Here is a 25,643-nt window from a genome sequence, read left to right as displayed (position 1 = left end):
CAACAAAACAATACACAGCAATACCATAACAATGCAATCCAATTCCAAAACCAAACCCGACCCAGCAACACTCAGAACTGCAATAAACAGAGCAATTGAATGGAGACACAAACACGACACAGAACAAACCAAAAGTAGTGAAACAAAAATTAATATTATCAACAACAGTATCAATATTAGTTACAATTTCAACATAGCAGTGATTAAAAATCCCTCATTGACATTATCATTAGACATTTATAAATAAAAAAATTAAAAAAAGAATAGTGTCAAAGTGGCTTACACTTGCATCGCATCTCATAAGCTTGACAACACACTGTGTCCAATATTTTCACAAAGATAAAATAAGTCATATTTTTGGTTCATTTAATAGTTAAAACAAATTGCAATCAGTTTATAAAATATTGTCTTTTACAATTATAAAAGCTTTTTACAAAAATCTACTACTCTACTTGAATGTCAGCAGACTGGGGTAGATCCTGCTGAAATCCTATGTATTGAATGAATAGAGAATCCTTTTGAATCGGGAAAAAATCTATTTTGAATCGAGAATCGTGTTAAATTGAAAAAAATAATCTATTTTGAATCGAATCGTAACCCCAAGAATCGATATTGAATCGAATCGTGGGACACCCAAAGATTCATAGCCCTAATATATAATATTGTAAGTGTTTATTACCCTTTGCAGTCATACTTTTTTTTACATGTTTGTTGTGTTTTGCAACATTGCAAAAAATACTAAACTAATGCGGAGCTGGTCTTTAGAAGTAAAAGTGGAGCGATGTTCATATGTTGTTAATATTCAGTGTTTTATTATTCATAGTTACAATTGTAAATCCCACTTTCTTTATTTTCATGTACATTTTGGGTGTACAGTAAAAAAGTGCAAAAATTCCATTCCGGTTTTTTTGAGGTGGTCTGTCATAACTTTTTTCAGAACTCTATCAGACATTGAAAAAAAGGGACCCAAACACACATACTGTAAAGCAGATTTTTACAGCTTAATGTGTATATATAATTTATACACACATACACATTGGCCCCCCCAGACACTTTTTTTTTTCTCTCAATGTGGCCCGCCGAGTCAAAATATTTGCCCAGCTCTGACCAAGAGCATGTTTATGAGTGCCAAGCGTGTGAGAAATCTTTCATCTCCCTCACTTATTTGAGGTAGGAGGCTCGAAAACTCTCGCTTTTGAAGTTGTACGGGAAGAAAAAAATCTCCTTTTCTCATTGACGGACAGATGTTGTTGTTTTTCTTTAAAGGCTTTGCTACACATCTTAAAACAAAGCTTGACATTCTGCCATTAATCTAGTCAGCTGTACATATGGGAGCTATAGGTTTAGATTTTTTTCAGTTAACTTAGCAGGGGGGTTTTTAAAGTGCGGCACCAGGGCCAATTTCGGCCCGCAGCTCCTTTTTTATTGGCCCTCAGTAGACCGTAAAAATTAACAAGATGTTATTAGCAATGCTATCAAATTAATCACACTTTTGACGAGGGGAGTCACAAAAAAAAATCATCACCCACTAAGGCAAATCATGTTGTTGATGTACAGACTTAGTTTGGAAAAAAATTGTTTGGGATATTTCCCTTGTTGCCTTATTTGTATTTGACTTTATTAAGTGTTTGGGTAGAACTTTATTAAACAAAACCAGTTTTCTCTTTCGTAATATAGAAATGTATCACATCTGGTTATGTATTTTATGGAGGAATCTAGTAAATCATAGAAGTGGCACCCAATGTTATTACAAGTATTGATTTTAAATTGATACTTGTTTTAAATCGATTTTTTTTGACCGACTTGAACCATTTAATACTAAAAAATAAATTAAAGGGGAACATTATCACAATTTCAGAATGGTTAAAACCATTAAAAATCAGTTCCCAGTGGCTTATTATATTTTTTGAAGTTTTTTAAAAAATGTTACCCATCACGCAATATCCCTAAAAAAAGCTTCAAAGTGCCTGATTTTAACCATCGCTATAAACACCCGTCCATTTTCCTGTGACGTCACATAGTGAAGCCAACACAAACAAACATGGCGGAAAGAACAGCAAGCTATAGCGACATTAGCTCGGATTCAGACTCGGATTTCAGCGGCTTAAGCGATTCAACAGATTACGAATGTATTGAAACGGATGGTTGTAGTGTGGAGGCAGGTAGCGAAAACGAAATTGAAGAAGAAACTGAAGCTATTGAGCCATATCGGTTTGAACCGTATGCAAGCGAAACCGACGAAAACAACACGACAGACAGCGACACGGGAGAAAGCAAGGACGGATTCGGCGATCGCCTTCTAATCAACGATTGGTATGTGTTTGTTTGGCATTAAAGGAAACTAACAACTATGAACTAGGTTTACAGCATATGAAATACATTTGGCAACAACATACACTTTGAGAGTGCAGACAGCCCAATTTCCATCAATTAATATATTCTGTAGACATACCCTCATGTCAGCAGGCCAGGGAAGCTAGGGTCGATATTCTTCTCTTGATCATCTTCGGTGTGAGCCAAGACATCCAGGGGGTTTAGCTCGCTCGTCTGCGGGAACAAACTGCCGCCATTGCTTGCCGTGCTACGGAGGTCCTTTGTCCCTGAATTGCTCACACACTCCGGCAGATTCAATGGGGGTCTGGCGGCAGATTTCTTTGACTTTATCGTTGGAAATGCATCTGCTTTGAGTGTCGCAGGATATCCACACATTCTTGCCATCTCTGTCGTAGCATAGCTTTCGTCGGTAAAGTGTGCGGAACAAACGTCCAATTTCTTGCCACTTTCGCATCTTTGGGCCACTGGTGCAACTTGAATCCGTCCCTGTTGGTGTTGTTACACCCTCCGACAACACACCGACGAGGCATGATGTCTCCAAGGTACGGAAAACAGTCGAAAAAACGGAAAATAACAGAGCTGATTTGACTCGGTGTTTGAGAAAATGGCGGATTGCTTCCCGATGTGACGTCACGTTGTGACGTCATCGCTCCGAGAGCGAATATTAGAAAGGCGTTTAATTCGCCAAAATTCACCCATTTAGAGTTCGGAAATCAGTTAAAAAAATATATGGTCTTTTTTTCTGCAACATCAAGGTATATATTGACGCTTACATAGGTCTGGTGATAATGTTCCCCTTTAAATAAACTCAACAAATAATACATTAAAATTGATCAGCAAATTTAGCTCAGGATGACAAAATAAAAGACAATTTAACCTACAAAACAAAAATGATTAAAACAATTTGTGCTACTTTTTTTTTTTTAAATCAAAATGATGAAGTCAGGATTAATGGCTACAATGAGTATGTTTAGTAGGGGCAACGCTTATTGCAGACGCGTTTAAAGCAAGATAATGCATGATAATGATAAAGCAAGTTCCCCAAGGTCAACCCCCCCCCCCCCTTGGTGAAAAAACGTTCGAGACATGGTATCTATTACGTTGGACAAGTGCAGAATTACAGTGTATATGTAAAAAAACAAGTGTACAATAGCGCTTCTTGGAGACACAAAATGCTGTATTAAAGCTACAGACACACTAAACAAAATGTTCCGGTAGGCCTTACTAAAAGCACTTTTTAACTGTTTCAATTCCAGCATTGAGGCGAGATTTCGAAGAACACACTTCTATTACTATTGTGAGACTTAGCGTATTTTTTCGACCAGAGGGCGTACCGGATTACAAGGCGCACTGCCGATGAACGGGCCTATAATATTATAAGGCGCATAAAAGGAGTCATATTATGACTTTTTTCTAAATTTAAAACATTTCCTTGTGGTGTACATAACACGTAATGGTGGTTCCTTGGTCAAAATGTTGCATAGATTATGTTTTACAGATCATCTTCAAGTCGCTTTCTGACAGTCGCTTCAGGATACGCCGTTTTGTGGGCGGTCTTATTTACGTGGCTCACCTTCGACAGCGTCTTCTCCCCGTCATCTTTGTCGTAGCGGTGTAGCGTGCAAGGACGGGAGTGGAAGAAGTGTCAAAAGATGGAGCTAACTGTTTTAATGACATTCAGACTTGATTTAAATCAACAACGGAGCAGCATCTCCTCATCCGTGGCTCACTAGTGCAACAACGCCGGAAATGTGTCACTTGAAAAGCCATCCGACCGGAACTCTCTAATGACTAAAGTTCCGTGAGTGAATAATACAAACCCACTACACTGGTAGTTTTTAGCGCTTCCATAGCGAGATATAAGTTAGTACTTTACGCTACTTTATATGACTACTTGGGGCGGTATAGCTCGGTTGGTAGAGTGGCCGTGCCAGCAACTTGAGGGTTCCAGGTTCGATCCCCGCCTCCACCATCCTAGTCACTGCCGTTGTGTCCTTGGGCAAGACACTTTACCCACCTGTCCCCAGTGCCACCCACACTGGTTTAAAAAAATGTAACTTAGATACTGGGTTTCAGTATGTAAAGCGCTTTGAGTCACTTGAGAAAAAGCGCTATATAAATATAATTCACTTCACACTTCACTATATTAGAAATGGCAACAGCAGAGGGTGAATGTCCCATAACAAGAAGACAATGAAAAAGAAGAAGCTTATCGACTACGGCATTGCCACGGACTACAGTGGTGGACGTGCGCACATTTTCAGGACTTATGCAGATCTCAAACACAAATCAGCAGGTACCAGAAGGTAAGAAAAGTTGGTTTTGCATAATATTGTGAAACAAAACGCCAGATTATGTGTCTGCTAATGGGTGCCATTCTGCGGTCCTTATACACACACCATAGTAATACTTGTATCTCTGACTACGGTAGCCGTAATGGGCCGACAACCCATCAAGCGGTGCGGCTTCAAAGTCGTACTAAAACATTTTGACAGATGTTTGAGTCCCATGTGTAATGTTCTTTATTTTCAATGGAACATTTAAAGTTTTGGTGTTGTTTACAAACCCTGTTTCCTTATGAGTTGGGAAATTGTGTTAGATGTAAATATAAACGGAATACAATGATTTGCAAATCCTTTTCAACTCATATTCAATTGAATGCACTACAAAGACAACATATTTGATGTTCAAACTCATAAACTTTTTTTTTTTTTTGCAAATAATAATTAACTTAGAATTTCATGGCTGCAACACGTGCCAAAGTAGTTGGGAAAGGGCATGTTCACCACTGTGTTACATGGCCTTTCCTTTTAACAACACTCAGTAAACGTTTGGGAACTGAGGAGACACATTTTTAAAGCTTTTGAGGTGGAATTCTTTCCCATTCTTGCTTGATGTACAGCTTAAGTTGTTCAACAGTCCGGGGGTCTCCGTTGTGGTATTTTAGGCTTCATAATGCGCCACACATTTTCAATGGGAGACAGGTCTGGACTACAGGCAGGCCAGTCTAGTACCCACACTCTTTTACTATGAAGCCACGTTGATGTAACACGTGGCTTGGCATTGTCTTGCTGAAATAAGCAGGGGCGTCCATGGTAACGTTGCTTGGATGGCAACATATGTTGCTCCAAAAGCTGTATGTACCTTGCAGCATTAAAGTCGCCTTCACAGATGTGTAAGTTACCCATGTCTTTGGCACTAATACACCCCCATACCATCACAGATGCTGGCTTTTCACCTTTGCGCCTATAACAATCCGGATGGTTCTTTTCCTTTTTGGTCCGGAGGACACAACGTCCACAGTTTCCAAAAACAATTTGAAATGTGGACTCGTCAGACCACAGAACACTTTTCCACTTTGTATCAGTCCATCTTAGATAAGATCAGACCCAGCGAAGCCGACGGCGTTTCTGGGTGTTGTTGATAAACGGTTTTCGCCTTGCATAGGAGAATTTTAACTTGCTCTTACAGATGTAGCGACCAACTGTAGTTACTGACAGTGGGTTTTTGAAGTGTTCCTGAGCCCATATGGTGATATCCTTTACACACTGATGTCGCTTGTTGATGCAGTACAGCCTGAGGGATCAAAGGTCACAGGCTTAGCTGCTTACGTGCAGTGATTTCTCCAGATTCTCTGAACCCTTTGATGATATTACGGACCGTAGATGGTGAAATCCCTAAACTCCTTGCAATAACTGGTTGAGAAAGGTTTTTCTTAAACTGTTTAACAAATTGCTCACGCATTTGTTGACAAAGTGGTGACCCTCGCCCCATCCTTGTTTGTGAATGACTGAGCATTTCATGGAATCTACTTTTATACCCAATCATGGCACCCACCTGTTCCCAATTTGCCTGTTCACCTGTGGGATGTTCCAAAGAAGTGTTTGATGAGCATTCCTCAACTCTATCAGTATTTATTGCCACCTTTCCCAACTTCTTTGTCACGTGTTGCTGGCATCAAATTCTAAAGTTAATGATTATTTGCACAAAAAAATATGTTTATCAGTTTGAACATCAAATATGTTGTCTTTGTAGCATATTCCACTGAATATGGGTTGAAAATGATTTGTAAATCATTGTATTCCGTTTATATTCACATCTAACACAATTTCCCAACTCCTATGGAAACGGGGTTTGTACTTGTGTCATATTGCAGTCTATACGTATCTCTTATGTATGACTGTTATCTACTGGTCACACTTATCATTACACCATGTACCAAATAAAACTGCTTCGAGGTCGGTAAGCACAACCAGAATTATTCCGTACATTAGGCATACCGGGTTATAAGGCGCACTGTCGATTTTTGAGAAAATCAAAGGATTTTAAGTGTGCCTTATAGTCCGAAAAATACGATATTTAGAATTGTTGAAACGTACTATGAGGTCGTTAAAACTAGAAAAAGCAATACAGAAAGTATGGAGAAGTTGTCAAACTCGTCTCACCTTGAGCTCTCGCAGACTGTGTGAGCATCACCGGAACACGAACTTGTCCACCTAACGGGCCGGTGGTTTTCATACCCTGAAGCAAGACGGAGAGACAGTTGTCACTCACAAAAGTCATTACTGGAGGAAACATGAAACAACATGGTTAAAAAGTACTGCCGTGTGAATTGAATCCACTTGAATGCAGGGGTGCTTTTTTGTTCTCCTGCAGAATACCAGGCATTTATTAAAAGTCCACCTGTTATTCTTGGTTAAACAAAAGAGAAGTGGCACTTATTTGTTCTGAGTGACTGACACGCATGATTCATGTGGCAGGTCGTCTATTCTAGCACCAGAAGGGCACTAATTGAGAAAATAGTGTGATTTAACACGGTAGTGTCTTTGGAGCTCAAACTGTGTTCGAACGTCAAAGAGAAGTTCTAGCGTTGATTTGAATAAATCTTAGCCGACAAGTCAGCATGTACAGTGGTAACTCCATTTTCTGAAAGGCTTGCAACGACAGATAATATGAAAGTAACAAGAAATCAAGTGTGCAAAAACGTAGAATAAGCGGGGCAGTGAACCGGGGGGCCGCGCTTGGCTATTAGAGTCACTTCCTTCCTGTGTAGCCGCCACAGGTCGGGCCTGGGGCTCAGCATTCATTCCTTACCAGTTTGCTTCTTGCTGCATATTTTTTTTGTCTTGTTTTCCGTTCCCTGACACATGCTGTATTATTGTTCAAGGGGTGAGGGGGGAAAAAAACGAAAAAAAAGCAAGACAAAGCCCCCCCCCCCGGATGCACTGCAGGGCCCTGCACAAGTGGAAGGAATTCATTGGGCACAGACAGCAGACACCTCTGGCCACTCAGCGACACACTTTAGGGAACAAAATAACACAGGTGGAAAGTTTGGAAATGATTGTAAAACAATTTGTAGATGCTTCAAATGGCACTTTTGATTTCACTAGAAAAACTCACAATCGGTCACAAGTATAGTCATTTTTCAGTGAGACACAAGAACTTGTTTTTAGGCAATAGATCTTCTGAGGAAAAAAATATTAGTCACAAGTTTGTTATAAGACATAAAACTTCACACCAGTAAGTTAATCGAATAAGTATTAATTGTTAATTTCAAGATCACTTAAGTTTTTAAAGCTGTCTTATATCAAAAAATGTTGACTTGTTCCATTGGTTTTTTTTTTGCTCAATAGAAGCAAAAATAACTTTTTTAAGAGGAACATTTTTTCAAGTCTTTATCTTATTGTACGGTGGAACCTCAATTAACAAACCCTCCTATTTGCAAACTTTCAATTTACGAACCTTCAAATCGCGCCGAATACGCCTCTGCGAACTAACCATGTCTCTGCGTACAAACGCTCCACTCATTCATTTTGTGTCCTGCTGGCAGCCATTTTGTGCTTGCTCGTATTAAAGAGCTTTAGGGTGCCGGCTTAGTCCCACAGAGAGTTTTTAATTCTGATGAGAATCGACTTTTCTGGAAAAAAAATGCCAAAGTGGACTTTATTCACAACCTAAAATGTTGAAAGAGCCATATTGGACCAAAAATACCAAAACAAATCTGTCTGGGGCCGCAAAAAATTAAAAGCCATATTACATACAGATAGTGTGTCATGAGATATAAATTGAATTAATATGACTTAAAGGAAACTAAATGACCTCAAATATAGCTACAAATGAGGCATAATGATGCAATATGTACATATAGCTAGCCTAAATAGCATGTTAGCATCGATTAGCTTGCAGTCATGGAGTGACCAAATATGTCTGATTAGCACTCCACACAAGTCAATAACATCAACGAAACTCACCTTTGGCATTCACGCACAACGTTAAAAGTTTGGTGGACAAAATGAGACAGAAAAAGAAGTGACATAAAACACGTCCCCGAAAGTCTGAGAAAGTTGTACATGTAAACAAACTACGGTGAGTTCAAGGACCGCCAAAATTAGTAGGACAAAACGGCGCTCGCCAAATACTCGAATCAGTGAAGCATGTTTAATATAAACAAGGTGCTTCATAACAAATAGGGAGGCTTGTGTCATGTTTGTCCGCCTACAGAAACCATATTAAAACAAAAACAAAAATTTTTTCCCCCTCATCTTTTTCCATTTTTCATACATTTTTGGAAAAAGCTCCAGAGAGCCACTAGGGCGGCGCTAAAGAGCCGCATGCAGCTCTAGAGCCGCGGGTTGCCGACCCCTGATATAGGAGAACACTAACTCTCTTTCAGCGGTGCCTCTTCCAAACCACCCTGGCCCCTCCCTTCTCTCCCTCAAACTGCTTGTTTCGCTCCTCTCATTCATTTGCCATGAATTGATTAACGTGGACCCCGATTTAAACAAGTTGAAAAACTTATTCGGGTGTTACCATTTAGTGGTCAATTGTATGGAATATGTACTGTACTGTGCAACCTACTAATAAAAGTCTCAATCAATCAATCAAAGCTCGCGAAAGGACTTTAACTAATAGTATACTGTAAGTGGATTTTATTTTTTTTTATGTTTATTATTGTAGCAATACGATTGTTAAAGTTAAGGATTTTGGTGATTTCTGATCGTTTGTAAGGGCACCAAAGGGACTTCTGTGTGTGCGTGCTTGCTAGCAGAGCAGCACATACAGGTCTATTCAGCTTATTGTTGTTGTTATTTTAGATTGTTAGTAGGGGTGTCGATAAATGCTTTAAAATGTAATATCGGAAATGAACGGTATCGGTTTCAAAATTATCGGTATCGGTTTCAAAAAGTAAATTGTATGACTTTTTAAAACGCCGCTGTGTACACGGACGTAGGGAGAAGTACAGAGCGCCAATAAACCTTAAAGGCACTGCCTTTGCGTGCCGGCCCAGTCACATAACATCTACGGCTTTTCACACACAAGTGAATGCATGCATACTTGGTCAACAGCCATACAGGTCACGCTGAGGGTGGCCGTATAAACAACTTTAACACTGTTACAAATATGCGCCACACTGTGAACCCACACCAAACAAGAATGACAAACACATTTCGGGAGAACATCCGCACCGTAACACAACAGAACAAATACCCAGAACCCCTTGCAGCACTAACTCTTCTGGGACGCTACAATATACACCCCCGCTACTCCCTACCGTTACCCCGCCCCACCTAACCCGGCCCACCTCAACCTCCTCATGCTCTCTCAGGGAGAATGTCCCAAATTCCAAGCTGCTGTTTTGAGGCATGTTAAAAAAAAAAATCCACTTTGTGACTTCAATAATAAATATGGCAGTGCCATGTTGGCACTTTTTTCCATAACTTGAGTTGATTTATTTTGGGAAAACCTTGTTACATTGTTTAATGCATCCAGCGGGGCATCACAACAAAATTAGGCATAATAATGTGTTCATTCCACAACTGTATATATATCGGTATCGGTTGATATCGGAATCGGTAATTACCGGTAAGAGTTGGACAATATCGGAATATCGGATATCGGCAAAAAAGCCATTATCGGACATCTCTAATTGTTAGTCAATAGATAGTTGATTCATCACTTCCATGTTATGTTTGTTTGATCTACAGTACTGTATAGCACTTTATATTGTGCTCAAAGTGTACAAATCTTAACTAAAATACAGACTTTTGTCGAGGCTGGAAGGCATTATTTGTATTTACATTGTTTCTTAAAGAGAAATATGCTTCAATATAGAATTTATGAATCGTGTTCAGGAACCAATTCAGTTCGTAAATCGAGCTTCCACTATAGTTACTTTTGGTAATAATTCTATACAGTACTTTATTAATGTGAAATATATTAGTACAGAAAATACTTTGATTTGTGATTATTTGAATAAACACGCCACAAAAAATAAACGCCACCCAACCCCGCCCAAAAAAACAGCTACTTTTTTGCACCCTCAGGATATTGTAAAAATACCTAGGTGTCTGTAATTTCTGTACCACTGTACTTAAGTGTTTTTCCCCCATCGATAAGGGCTATGAAATGGCCAAGAAGCACAATACAAATAAGTTGCTAGTAATAATTATTAATGTATTACCGGTATTTCTTTTTTTGTTCATTTAATTGATGTATTTGTAGATATTACTTTTTTTTTTTTTGCTGTTTCTTTCTTTTTGCTGTTTCTTTCTTTTTTGGGGGGGGGGGGGTGGTTGGGATATAAACAAAAAAATATTTTGACATTTAGGGCAGACAACAGATATATGATGTATGTGAATATGATGTAATGGATATGAATGTCTGATGCTGGATGTCAATGAAAATAAAATGTAAAAAAACAACAAATAAACTGCTTGTGCATGCGTAATAAGTACCTAATGAGTATTGACACGTTTTAGAGCACAACAAAAGAATCGACAGCAAACACTGAACTGACTAGCCAACTATACACTACTGACATCTAATGTATCGGTCTTGCAACTGTAATTGAGACTCAGAAATGGGATAATTAAACAAGATATAATAACTGGACATCAGTTATCATAATCAGCTCATTTTTGCAATTAAATTAATATTTTATTATCAAAAACAATATTTATTAAGACACACGAAAGCACTGACAATTCCAGCTATTCCCATGTACCTGGAATTGGAACTGTATCGGTTCAAATGTGAACAGTACCTATCCCTGCTAGTACTGGCTGACATTTGCAAAACTCAACTTTGTTATTAAACTCCAGTTCTTATTTTGTAATTTGTATTGGTATTATGTAGTAAAGTAAAGGACAGAAGTATACCATATATTCTGGACTGTAATCCGCTCGTTTTTTCCTACGCTTTGAACCATGCAGCTTATAAAACGGTGCGGCTAATTAATGGATATTCCTTTGCTGATGGCCATAATGCAAATAGTTTAAGAAGTAGCTAAAACACTGCCGACTACGGATGGACGTTCCCCGTTACCTAGCTAGCCATGTCTTAAAGCACCTCTTCCTGACAGTGTTTCAGTGTTATAGCTTCACCTTTGTCTTTAGTTTTTAGGCCAAAATGCGTCCGTTCTCCCTTTTCTGTCTACACACCTTGTCTGCTTGTAAGTACACCGTGATTGTGCGCTGCCGAACATGCTCCTTTGCTCGCAAAACCAGCAATGTCTTGATGTGACGACGCACCGTCATGTCTGGGAACCGGTACGTTTCGAACAGAGTATAGTACCGTTTTTGATTCATTAGTACCGCGGTACTATACCAATACCGGTATACCACACAACCCTAGTAGTACAAATGTCGTTCCGTCTTCTAGCCATCCATAGTGGTTCTACTCGTATGGATTCTTTATCCATCACTCCAGGCCACATTTGTAAGTTTTACAATATAACTAAATCAATTCCTACTTACTAAACCATCCCATGTGTGGTGTCTGTAGGAGTGTTTTCATGCATATTCGTGCGTGCTATCGTAATGTAATGACGCTAGAGTCGTTAGCATTAGCCAATAGGCTAACATGTTTACGAGTGCCTGTATTAGTATTATTAACGAACAAAGGAATTCTTTTTGGATTTGTGGGGGGGTGTGGCCTGCGGACCTGCAGCGAAGCGGGGTGTGCCAGGACCGGCTTTGAGATCAGCGACAGGTGCGTAGATGACCCAGCTGTGGGTGTTTGTCTGATCACCTGTCGCTCTGTTAAAGGCAGCAGTCGGAAAGGAGAAGGGAGAGTGGTTGATGGTGGAGGACGAGAACGAGCACGAGCGAGAGAGAGACAGAGACGCCAGAAACCCTATGGCTGAAAAGCAACGGAACGAAGATTTAATGAAAAATGAATCCCTTTTGAGAACCATGAACAAAGCTGTCATGTCCGCCCTTGGTGGTCCAAAGAACCCGGAGGAGCAAGACCTCCACAGTATTGTAAATTCATCAAAATGTCACCGTGGACTTTTTGAGCCTGTTTAGCTGATTGGAGAGCCAGCTTTCACAGCGAGTGGGTCCATGAGGATGACTTCTGTTTTGTTTGATCAGCCGTTTTACAGACACCATTTGGAAACAATTTAGCCATGTAAATAAACATTTACAAAATATTTTTGTGTAAATAATTCATTTCACAACATATATATATATATATATATATATATATATATATATATATATATATATATATATATATATATATATATATATCTGCGGCTTATACTCCGGTGAGGCTAAAATATGAAAACATGTTTTCTTTTCTTTTGAAATTTAGTGGGTGTGGCTTATATATCAGTGCCCTCTATAGTCCGGAAAACACGGTAGTTTCTTCATATTTCTGTGCTGTAGTTTCCATTAAATTAGAATATGTAAAATTGCATTCAGAGTATACTGTACTGACTTGGAGTCAAGTGTCTTCCATCCTACCCTAAGAAAATGCTTCCCGCGGTACAGTGGTTGCAAAAAAGCGGATTTTATTTGGCCTGATTCAACAAACTGTTGGCGAGCCAGAGGCCTTCATTTACTAATGTTTTGTGTGATAGCTTATGTTGTGTATTTGCGTTGGTGTGTATGTGAAAGAGTGTGATTTAGAGAAAAGGCAAAGAGAACGAGAGAGCGAGAGCGACCAGAGGCATGTTCTGGACATAGACTGCGGCCGCCACATTGCTTTAAAATTGACCCGGGGCTGACCTAGTTACCTCGCTTCACCCTCCGCCGGTTAATGGAGAGAGGGAGGAAGATGGGCGAGTGATGCAGGGGACGATACACTCCCAGTGTGTGTGTGTGCAGAGAAAGGAAAATTGGAGAAAGACGGAAGAGCACCCTGTGGCTCTCTAGTACTCATCTGCCTGGAGTAGACCAGTCTGACCTCACCTGACCCATCCGGCCCACACCCAGACGCCTGTGCAATTGCATAATGAGCATGTGCACGTACTCACACACCCGTGGTTATGTGCTGGTGTGAGTTGAATGAAGTATAAAAAAAACTTTGCTGGTTTACTTCCCTCGCCGCTGCAGGTTAGCTCATAAACTTTCAGACTTAGACAGTGCAGTAAAGGTAAATTGGCAGAAATGCTCCTTTCCACTGTAGACTCAGAACCTTTGCACAATGCTGTTTTTTCCTTGTCCCAAAACTGTTTTTAATGGATAGGTTTTGTCCCAATGCTGTTGTTTTTGTCTTCTTCCAATGCAGTTTTTTCATCTAGTTTTTTTATACAAACATTTCTGTTCCAATACTTCTTTTAAATTATTTTTATTTTTGTCCCAATGGTGTAGTTTTTTATTATTATTTATTTCTTATCCCAATGCTGTTTTGAATGTATTTTTTCTTGTCCTAATACTTTTTTTCCCTTTCTTCTGGCATGTATGTTTTGTTTTGTTTTTATTATTGTTCCACTGCTGTTTTTTTCTAGTCCCAATGCTGTTTTTAATTACTATTTTTGTCTTGTCCCAATGCTGTTTTTTAATGTATTTGTTTATTTTGCCAATGCTGTTTTTATCTATTTTTCCTTGTCCCAATGCTGTTTTTTTTCTTCTTCCAATGCAGTTTTTCTCATCTAATACTGTATGTTTTTTTATACAAACATTTCTGTTCCAATACTTTTTTCAATTATTTTTTCTTTTTGTCCCAATGGTGTAGTTTTTTTCTTGTCCCAATGCAGTTTTTTTTAATTATCTAATATTGTACATTTTTTTATAAAAACATTTCTCTTCCAATAATTCTTTTAAATCATTTTTATTTTTGTCCCAATGGTGTAGTTTTTTATTATTACTTTTTTATTGTCCCAATGCTGTTTTTAATTTATTTTTTTCTTGTCCTAATACTTTTTTTTACTTTCTTCTGGCATGTATGTTTTGTTTTGTTTTTATTATTGTCCCACTGCTGTTTTTTTTTCTAGTCCCAATGCTGTTTTTAATTACTATTTTTGTCTTGTCCCAATGCTGTTTTTTTATGTATTTGTTTATTTTGCCAATGTTGTTTTTATCTATTCTTTCCTTATCCCAAAACTGTTTTTTGATGGATAGGTTTTGTCCCAATGCTGTTTTTTTTCTTCTTCCAATGCAGTTTTTTTCATCTAATACTGAACGTTTTTTTTTAAACAAACATTTCTGTTCCAATGCTTTTTTTAATTATTTTTTCTTTTTGTCCCAATTGTGTAGTTTTTTTCTTGTCCCAATACAGTTTTTTCAATGTTCTTATCTAATACTGTACATGTGTTTTAATAAAAACATTTCTGTTCCAATACTTCTTCTAAATCTTTTTGTTCCAATGGTGTAGTTTTTTTAATTTATTTTTCTTGTCCCAATGCTGTTTATTCATTTTTTTTTTCTTGTCCTAATACTTTTTTTCCCCTTTCTTGTCGCATGTATGTTTTGTTTTGTTTTTATTATTGTCCCACTGCTGGGTTTTTTCTAGTCCCAATGCTGTTTATAATTACTATTTTTGTCTTGTCCCAAAGCTGTTTTTTATTTATTTTTTTATTTTGCCAATGCTGTTTTTATTAATTTTTTTCCTTGTCCCAATACTATAGTTTAAAAAAAAAATAATTTACTCCCGATGTTTGTTTTAATTATATTTTTCCTTGTCCCCAATTACGCATGAAGCCTGAGTACCGGTATTTTTGGTACCGGTTCCTAATTGGGTCGGTCCAAGAGATAAGATTCTGTACAAATGATACGGCGGGCGGTATTTTTTTTAACCAGCTGATCGCCGTAATTATGACAGGCTGTCACATTCACTTCAAATGCCGCTGCTACGCATAAAAAAAAGCTGATGGATCTGATCTGATGATCAGCTTGGAATAAGGACAAATAAAGAAGCAACACCACACACAAAAAATTGTAGCACTACATTATGTCCTCCTCAAAAGCCCCTCAAAGTCACACAGGCTAATACGAGCGTCCGTTTGAAGTGAATGTGCTTTACTCGCTACCACGCTTTATCAACCATCATCGTAGTGATCCAGTAATCCACAGGCCAATAGTAATTTACTCAAAAAAAAAAGAAAAATGTAAGTAATATAATAATCCATAAAGTTGCTCTGAAGCAAGATGGCATCCGCTGGCAGGTCTCTCGTCGCCATCTGACACCTTGATGCACACCCGCCAAACATGCCGATTGACTGTATCGATGTAATTACATAATTGATATGATAAAACAGGTAAAAAGTCTGTGCTCTGCCGACATAAATGTTATTTCCAGCTGAGTGTAATTTTAATGAATAGAAACACAGTGTTGGAGCTGTGTGCCCTTTACAAGATGATGACATAACACCTTGCACTGCACACATAGTTGACTTAAGACTTAAAAAGCAGGTGTTGATAAAAAAGACTTCCCTGCTGTGAGATGTTACATGATGTTGGTGGTGTACAACCACTTGTGCTGATAAAAATGGTGAAACAAAAATCATTTTTTTCACATTTTTATTTACACCAAATACATATACAATAGTACGGAAAAGAGTACCGATGAATACTGGTATCGATAAGGAATATCAATATTGGTATCGATAAAATCCCAATTATATACATCTCTAGTCCCAATACTGTTTTTTCTTTTTCTGATGCTGTTTTTTTTTTATCACTTTTTTATCGCAATGCTGTTTTTTGTTTTTTTTATTGGAATGCTGTAGTATTGTTTTATTTTTTATTCTTGTCTCAGTTATTTTCTTGTCCAACTAATGTTTTTTTTTCTTGTACCAATGCTGTTTTGGTCTTTTTTTCCCCTGTTTTATATTCATTTTGTTTTCTTGTCCTAATGTTGTATCTTTATTTTTTTTTAAATCATATCCCAATGCTGTTTTTTTTTTTTTTAATTACAATTTTTTTCTTGTCCCAAAGATGTTTTTTTTGTTCCAATGCTGTTTTTATATTTTGGTCCCAATGCTTCTCTGTTGTTGTTGTTTTTTGTCGCAATGCTGTTTTTGTGTCCCGATTCAGTTTTTTTTTTAAATAACAAGATTAAATGTCCAAATGCTGTTTTGTTTTTTTCTTGGGGAATGGGTCAGCGACTTTTTTTTGTCGCAATGCTTTTTTTAAGTTTCGATCCACTTTTTTTTTTTTTAATAAACACATTTAATGTCCCAATGCTGTTTTTGATTTGTTTTGTTCACCCAATGCTGTTTTTATGTCCGAATCCATTTCTTTTAATACAAAGATTAAATGTCCTAATGCTGTCTTTTTAATTTGTTTTCTTGACCCAATGCAGTTTTTTTTATGTATTTCTCTTGTCCCAATGCTGGTTGTTATTTTGGTATTTTTTCCTTCTCCAAATGCTGTTTTTTTAATTTGTTTCCTTGACCCAATGCAGTTTTTTTACGTATTTCTCTTGTCCCAATGCTGGTTGTTACTTTGGTATTTTTTCCTTCTCCAAATGCTGTTTTTTAAATTTGTTTCCTTGACCAATGCAGTTTTTTTACGTATTTCTCTTGTCCCAATGTTGGTTGTTGTTTTGGTATTTTTTCCTTCTCCAAATGCTGTTTTTTTAATTTGTTTCCTTGACCCAATGCAGTTTTTTTACGTATTTCTCTTGTCCCAATGCTGGTTGTTACTTTGGTATTTTTCCCTTCTCCAAATGCTGTTTTTTAAATTTGTTTCCTTGACCAATGCAGTTTTTTTTACGTATTTCTCTTGTCCCAATGCTGGTTGTTGTTTTGGTATTTTTCCCTTCTCCAAATGCTGTTTTTTAAATTTTTTTCCTTGACCCAATGCAGTTTTTTATGTATTTCTCTTGTCCCAATGCTGGTTGTTATTTTGGTATTTTGTCCTTCTCCAAATGCTGTTTTTATTCATGTCTCAATCCAGTATTTTTTTTTATTAAAAAAATGATTGTCCCAAGGATTGAGACAAGGATGGGTGGACAAATAGAGCTCATTAGCATTAAAGCTACAGACACACAAAACGGCCTGTTCCCAGAAGGGCTTAGTAAAATTGATTGATTGATTGATTGAAACTTTAATTAGTAGATTGCACAGTGCAGTACATATTCCGTACAATTGACCACTAAATGGTAACACCCAAATAAGTTTTTCAACTTAAATTGATTCCTTTTACAGTGTCTAAATTCCAGCATCAAGGCTACATTCTGGATTTGGTCAAAAATGTCCCCAAAAAAAGTTTGACCCTGGAACAGATTATCAATTATTGTCCCAAGGGTTGAGACAAAACGGCCTGTTCCCAGAGGGCTTACTAAAAGCACTTTTACAGTGTCTAAATTCCAGCATCAAGGCTAGATTCTGGATTTGGCATTTCAAATTGGTCAAAAATGTAAAAAAATACATTTGACCCTGGAAAAGATTATAATTTCTATCAATAGTAGAATACATAAAACCTGCTTGGAAAGTTGTGGACTCAATTGGACTCAATAATTCAATTAAAAAGTGTTGTGTTTCAGCTGTGTACATACCATGGCAGCTGCATGACCCATAGCACCGGCGGGGGTGCTGACACTGTTCGGGTGGTGCACGTGAACGACCCGGGCGCATTTTGTTCGTTTGAGTCCCTGCTGCGGGGGACGGGTCAGCGACTTTTTTTTTGTCGCAATGCTTTTTTTAAGTTACGATCCACTTTAAAAAAAAAAAAAAAACATTTAATGTCCCAATGCTGTTTTTTATTTGTTTTGTTGACCCAATGCTGTTTTTTATGTCCGAATCCATTTTTTTAATACAAAGATTAAATGTCCTAAGGCTGTTTTTTTTATTTGTTTTCTTGACCCAATGCAGTTTTTTATGTATTTCTCTTGTCCCAATGCTGGTTGTTATTTTGGTATTTTTTCCTTCTCCAAATGCTGTTTTTTTAATTTGTTTCCTTGACCCAATGCAGTTTTTTTTTTACGTATTTCTCTTGTCTCAATGCTGGTTGTTATTTTGGTATTTTTTCCTTCTCCAAATGCTGTTTTTTTTTATTTGTTTCTTTGACCCAATGCAGTTTTTTACGTATTTCTCTTGTCCCAATGCTGGTTGTTATTTTGGTATTTTTTCCTTCTCCAAATGCTGTTTTTTAAATTTGTTTCCTTGACCAATGCAGTTTCTTTTACGTATTTCTCTTGTCCCAATGCTGGTTGTTATTTTGGTATTTTTTCCTTCTCCAAATGCTGTTTTTTAAATTTGTTTCCTTGACCCAATGCAGGTTTTTTACGTATTTCTCTTGTCCCAATGCTGGTTGTTATTTTGGTATTTTTTCCTTCTCCAAATGCTGTTTTTTAAATTTGTTTCCTTGACCAATGCAGTTTTTTTTACGTATTTCTCTTGTCCCAATGCTGGTTGTTATTTTTGGTATTTTTTCCTTCTCCAAATGCTGTTTTTTTTATTTGTTTCCTTGACCCAATGCAGTTTTTTACGTATTTCTCTTGTCCCAATGCTGGTTGTTATTTTGGTATTTTTTCCTTCTCCAAATGCTGTTTTTTTTATTTGTTTCCTTGACCAATGCAGTTTTTTTTACGTATTTCTCTTGTCCCAATGCTGGTTGTTATTTTGGTATTTTTTCCTTCTCCAAATGCTGTTTTTTAAATTTGTTTCCTTGACCCAATGCAGGTTTTTTACGTATTTCTCTTGTCCCAATGCTGGTTGTTATTTTGGTATTTTTTCCTTCTCCAAATGCTGTTTTTTAAATTTGTTTCCTTGACCCAATGCAGGTTTTTTACGTATTTCTCTTGTCCCAATGTTGGTTGTTATTTTGGTATTTTTTCCTTCTCCAAATGCTGTTTTTTAAATTTGTTTCCTTGACCAATGCAGTTTTTTTTACGTATTTCTCTTGTCCCAATGCTGGTTGTTATTTTGGTATTTTTTCCTTCTCCAAATGCTGTTTTTTAAATTTGTTTCCTTGACCAATGCAGTTTTTTTTACGTATTTCTCTTGTCCCAATGCTGGTTGTTATTTTTGGTATTTTTTCCTTCTCCAAATGCTGTTTTTTAAATTTTTTTCCTTGACCCAATGCAGTTTTTTTTAATGTATTTCTCTTGTCCCAATGCTGGTTATTATTTTGGTATTTTTTCCTTCTCCAAATGCTGTTTTTTAAATTTGTTGCCTTGAACCAATGCAGTTTTTTACGTATTTCTCTTGTCCCAATGCTGGTTGTTATTTTGGTATTTTTTTCCTTCTCCAAATGCTGTTTTTATTCATGTCTCATTCCTGTATTTTTTTTTATTAAAAAAATGATTGTCCCAAGGATTGAGACAAGGATGGGTGGACAAATGCAGCTCATTAGCATTAAAGCTACAGACACACAACACGGCCTGTTCCCAGAAGGGCTTACTAAAATTGATTGATTGATTGATTGATTGAAACTTTAATTAGTAGATTGCACAGTGCAGTACATATTCCGTACAATTGACCACTAAATGGTAACACCCGAATAAGTTTTTCAAATTGTTTAAGTCGGGGTCCACTTAAATTGATTCCTTTTACAGTGTCTAAATTCTAGCATCAAAGCTACATTCTGGATTTGGCATTTCAAATTGGTCAAAAATGTCCCAAAAAAAGTTTGACCCTGGAACAGATTATCAGTTATTGTCCCAAGGGTTGAGACAAGGGTGGGTGGACAAATGCAGCTCATTAGCATTAAAGCTACAGACACACAAAACGACCTGTTCCCAGAAGGGCTTACTAAAATTGATTGATTGATTGATTGATTGATTGATTGATTGAAACTTTAATTAGTAGATTGCACAGTGCAGTACATATTCCGTACAATTGACCACTAAATGGTAACACCCAAATAAGTTTTTCAACTCGGGTCCACTTAAATTGATTCCTTTTACAGTGTCTAAATTCCAGCATCAAGGCTACATTCTGGATTTGGCATTTCAAATTGGTCAAAAATGTCCCAAAAAAAAGTTTGACCCTGCAACAGATTATCAATTATTGTCCCAAGGGTTGAGACAAGGGTGGGTGGACAAATGCAGCTCATTAGCATTAAAGCTACAGACAAACAAAACGGCCTGTTCCCAGAAGGGGCTTACTAAAAGCACTTTTACAGTGTCTAAATTCCAGCATCAAGGCTAGATTTTGGATTTGGCATTTCAAATTGGTCAAAAATGTCCCCAAAAAAAGTTTGACCCTGGAACAGATGATCATTTCTATCAATAGTAGAATACATGAAACCTGCTTGGAAAAGTGTGGACTCAATTGCACTCAAGAATTCAATTAAAAAGTATTGTGTTTCAGCTGCGTACATACCATGGCAGCTGCGTGACCCACGGCACCGGCGGGGGTGCTGACACTGTTCGGGTGGTGCACGTGGACGACCGGACCGCCTCCGACAGCGGTGGGAACGGCGCCGCCGGGCGCCTGTTTGAGTCCCTGCGGGGGGTGGGTCAGCGACTGCTGACTGTTGAGCAACGACAGCCGCAGGGCCGGGAGGCTCTTCTGTTGATGAGGCGCACAAGACGGAAAGTTAAAACTCTGTTGTTGCAAGAACACAAAACGGTTAAATATCGGGATATTTCCCAGCTCGCACGAACACCACAAAAGCCATTAGCTATTTGTGATCAAACCGATGTGGCTCTCACACACACACACACACACACACACAAAGACGATATTTCAGGCATTTTTTTGGCCAGCTACTTCACATTGCATGACAACATGTGTTTGTAGCCGCATCGGGCGCTCGGCTGCCTTGATGTGACGCTCATCATGCTTGGCTGGAGAAACCTGCTGGCTACTGGCAGGGACGGCTACCGGGGCCACTGTCACACACAGTCAGAAATCAGGCCAGAGGGCCGTGTGTGTGTGTGTGTGTGTGTATCATTCTAGTGTCAGCCGTAGACATTACTAGCAACAAGGGGGAGTCACTTTAGGAAAACACGTAAAAGGGGCCGCTTAGGGAAGCAGGATGGAGGGGATGATTTAAGGGTGCGGGTCAGTGAGGAGATCAGTGAGCCATTTAAGGGGTCATTTTTGGTGGAGCCCCACCTGGTAAGTGATAAAACAGAACAATAGTTAGTGGAGGGTCCCACCTTAAGAAAGGGCACCAGGTAAGGCTGCGGCGATGACTTGAGCTCCGTCTGCAGCCGGCTGGTGAACTCCTCAGGCTCGATCTTGGCATCCTTTTTTTTTTTTTTGTTTCCCAGGCAGACAGGAAAGACGAACAGAACAATGAACCCCACTTCAAATGAAAGACATTACATGATGTAAACCTAGGAGACTTAAACATGGCGCTCATCCTGTCTCCTCCAGGCGACCGGCTCATTATTTATGTCATTTAAAAGAATAATAGGACGAGAGGAGGGCGAGGGTTTCATGCCGCCATCTGCAGGCGAGAAAGGCTCACTACAACTTGGTTTGATTCCCGGGTGCTTGTTTCACGACGCTCACCAGCAGGTCCTGAACCAGAGATTTGACGTTCTTGGAGGTCTCGGGCGAAGGAGAATTGTGGGACGCCAGCTTGATGAGGGTGGCCAGGAAGTTTTTACACTTCTTCACGTTCTCCTGCATTTCCTGTCATGAGAGAGACAAAGGTGTTTATTAGTTTATAAATCGGCGCCTCAAGTAAAAGAGTATATGCCAGACGTTCGCTTCCTCCTTTCCCTGCGTGGGTAAAGTGAGAGTGTTGGATCACATTAAGAGTCGCCATGCTTTCAGCTTTACCATTAAATGAAGTGATGTGAATTAGGGCTGGGCGATATGGCCTTTTTTTAATATCTCTATATTTTTAGGCCATATCGCGATACACGATATATATCTCAATATTTTGCCTTAGCCTTGAATGAACACTTGATACATATACTCACAGCAGTATGATGATTCTACGTGTCTACCGTACATTAAAGCATTATTCTTCATACTGCATCAATATATGCTCATTTTAAACTTTCATGCAGAGAGGGAAATCACAACTAAGTCAATTGACCAAAACTGTATGTATTAAACCAGGGGTGCTCATTACGTCGATAGCGATCTACCGGTCGATCTCGGAGAGTGTGTCAGTCGATCACCAGCCAGGCATTAAAAAAATAGTCCTAAAAATGAGCGATCATAAATCTTCACTATGACGTCACTTTCGTCACTTGATTGACATTCACGGCACCCGAGGGTCTTCTGAGATGACGCTGGCTGCTGCCAGCTCATTAAAATTACCGACTGGAAGGCGAGAAACACTTTATTTCAACAGACTCTGGCGCCGTACCTGTCGTCAAAACTCCAAAGACCGACTGCACAGTTGCACAATAAAAGCTCTGCTTCATCCTGCCTGCGCTACCAAAATAAGAGTCTCAGAAAGCTGGCGTGCACAAGCTAGCAAGCTACGGAGTTTGCCGACAATGTATTTCTTTTAAAGTGTATACAAAGGAGTACGGAAGCTGGACAAATAAGATGCCAAAAACCAACCACTTTCATGTGGTATTGGACAGAAAGGAGGACTTTTTTTCTCCTCCATTCGAAAATGCGGACGTTATCATCACCACTGTCTGATTCCTATCAATGCAAGTCATCAGAATCAGGTAATACACCAACTTATATTCTTGTCTTCATGAAAGAAAGGAATCTATATGTGTTAAACATGCTTGTATTATCTTTAACCACCTTTAACTTGTTAACAATATTAACTATATGTGTTAAACATGCTTGTATTATCTTTAACCAGAACACCTTTCCACTTTGTATCAGTCCATCTTAGATGAGCTCAGGCCCAGCGAAGCCGACGGCGTTTCTGGGTGTTGTTGATAAACTGTTTTCGCCTTGCATAGGAGAGTTTTAACTTGCACTTACAGATGTAGCGACCAACTGTAGTTACTAACAGTGGGTTTCTGAAGTGTTCCTGAGCCCATGTGGTGATATCCTTTACACACTGATGTCGCTTGTTGATGCAGTACAGCCTGAGGGATCGAAGGTCACGGGCTTAGCTGCTTACGTGCAGTGATTTCTCCAGATTCTCTGAACCCTTTGATGATATTACGGACCGTAGATGGTGAAATCCCTAAATTCCTTGCAATAGCTGGTTGAGAAAGGTTTTTCTTAAACTGTTCAACAATTTGCTCACGCATTTGTTGACAAAGTGGTGACCCTCGCCCCATCCTTGTTTGTGAATGACTGAGCATTTCATGGAATCTACTTTTATACCCAATCATGGCACCCACCTGTTCCCAATTTGCCTGTTCACCTGTGGGATGTTCCAAAGAAGTGTTTGATGAGCATTCCTCAACTTTATCAGTATTTGTTGCCACCTTTCCCAACTTCTTTGTCACGTGTTGCTGGCAACAAATTCTAAAGTTAATGATTATTTGCAAAAAAAAAAAAATGTTTATCAGTTTGAACATCAAATATGTTGTCTTTGTAGCATATTCAACTGAATATGGGTTGAAAATGATTTGCAAATATTTGTATTCCATTGATATTTACATCTAACACAATTTCCCAACTCATAAGGAAACGGGGTTTGTATATACCTACCTTCTTTTTGCACTAGCTAGCTCAAATGTTATCCTGCGTTATGGAATGTGGCCGAGTACATCTTGTATTGCGGCTCGTGTGTGTCTGCATGTCCTTGGGTTGGCTTTCCTTGTGTGAATGTATGGATGCAAACGTGGCGAGGACACGTGTGAGACTCTTTGTCGGCGGCCAGCTGCGAGAGGGGTCGGGGCTCGTGACACAGCCAGCCTGCTGGCAGCAGTGACAACATTCCCATCGGCGGACATCGGGCATGAAGTAAAAAAAAGTAGGAGATAGAGGGAGAGAAAACAGACCTGGGACACGATAGGTCCTCCGGGGGCCGTCTGCGGAGGATGCGCGGGCTGGGAGGCGGCCTGGGTCGGGGCCTGGGGGGCCATAACCACGGGGGTCTGCTGCGGAGCCGTCACCGCCACGGCCGGCGCCACGGGGCCCTTCTGCAAAGAGCGAGGACGGAGACAAGAGAGATAAACAGGACGTGACGCCTGGCTCGCAGCAAGGCCACGGAGAACAGGAGGCGGGCGCCGCGGCACTCCTGTCACATCTGGTGCGGCGACTTCTTGGACGTCGCTTAACAGACAAGGAGGACGACGGACGGAGGAGGGAGGGGTTGGTGACAAGCTGGAGGCTGAGAAAGGCATCAGAGCCACGTTTTTTTTTTTCCGTGGTTATCATCTACCTGACCAGGAAGACCTGCTTTGAACATTCTTAAAATGATTCAATTGTAACTTTATGTCCTTTTTTACCACAATTTGTCAAGAACTAAATGAGCCCTAAATGAGCGTGAAGCAGTTTGACACTATTTAGTATGTTCCCCAGGGCCGTGTTCACACTGGGCCCCGACATACGTGTCATGTGATCTCATCAGGCAGCTCCAAGACCAGGTGCGAATGGAGCTCAAATACATAACCAGAGCCGCCCCTGGCCAAAATAGGGCCCTAAGCAGGAATATATGCCCGTTACAATTTATTTTCACACTTTTGTTATTTTCGGATGTTTTAATCACGCTCAAATGTTATTTAGTGCTATAAAAAAAAAATACATACACATCCAAACTGCGGTTTATATTAATTTTGATTCGAAATTGATTCATAATTTTCTAGAATAGCTTTAAAAACCAAACCAAACAAAACACTTTTTTAAGATTTTTTTTTTGTATTACGAATATTAAACAACTATTTTTATTTTTTAGAAATGTATTTAATGTGTATTGTATTCTATTATTGTAAGTATTGTAAAGCTGGAATTGGGTTGGAGTTCCTCTATTTTCTTTTATTAGAATGATTAACTTTTGAAAATATAAATTATTTATTTTAGGCAATTATTAATTATAAATTGACTATTTTTTGTGATTAAAACATTTTAGCTTTAAAAACCAAACAAAAAAATGTTTAAGATTTTTTTTTGTATTAAATATATTAAACAACTATCTTTATTTTTAGAAATGTATTTAATGTGTATTGTATTGTATTATTGTAAGTACCGTATTTTTCGGAGTATAAGTCGCACCGGAGTATAAGTCGCACCTGCCGAAAATGCATAATAAAAAAGGAAAAAAACATATATAAGTCGCACTGGAGCCCGGCCAAACTATGAAAAAAAA

The 25,643-nt window shown here is 38.7% G+C and overlaps 1 protein-coding gene across 1 annotated transcript in view; it reads right to left on the bottom strand.

Moving 5' to 3' along the window:
- LOC133608919 (transcription initiation factor TFIID subunit 4-like) overlaps positions 1-25,643 on the bottom strand; it is a 328,756-nt gene that overhangs the window by 259,777 nt on the left and 43,336 nt on the right. Inside the window, exons 4-8 of the mRNA XM_061964571.2 lie at positions 24,337-24,477; positions 21,971-22,093; positions 21,613-21,702; positions 20,831-21,019; positions 6,780-6,855 (exon numbers count right to left, since the gene is read on the bottom strand). Coding sequence (XP_061820555.2) covers positions 6,780-6,855; positions 20,831-21,019; positions 21,613-21,702; positions 21,971-22,093; positions 24,337-24,477 — 619 coding nt within the window. The remainder of the gene's footprint in view (positions 1-6,779; positions 6,856-20,830; positions 21,020-21,612; positions 21,703-21,970; positions 22,094-24,336; positions 24,478-25,643) is intronic.

This window comes from Nerophis lumbriciformis, linkage group LG06 (assembly GCF_033978685.3).
Source record: "Nerophis lumbriciformis linkage group LG06, RoL_Nlum_v2.1, whole genome shotgun sequence".
NCBI classification, from domain to species: domain Eukaryota; kingdom Metazoa; phylum Chordata; class Actinopteri; order Syngnathiformes; family Syngnathidae; genus Nerophis; species Nerophis lumbriciformis.
This window is presented reverse-complemented; position numbering and strand designations above follow the sequence as displayed.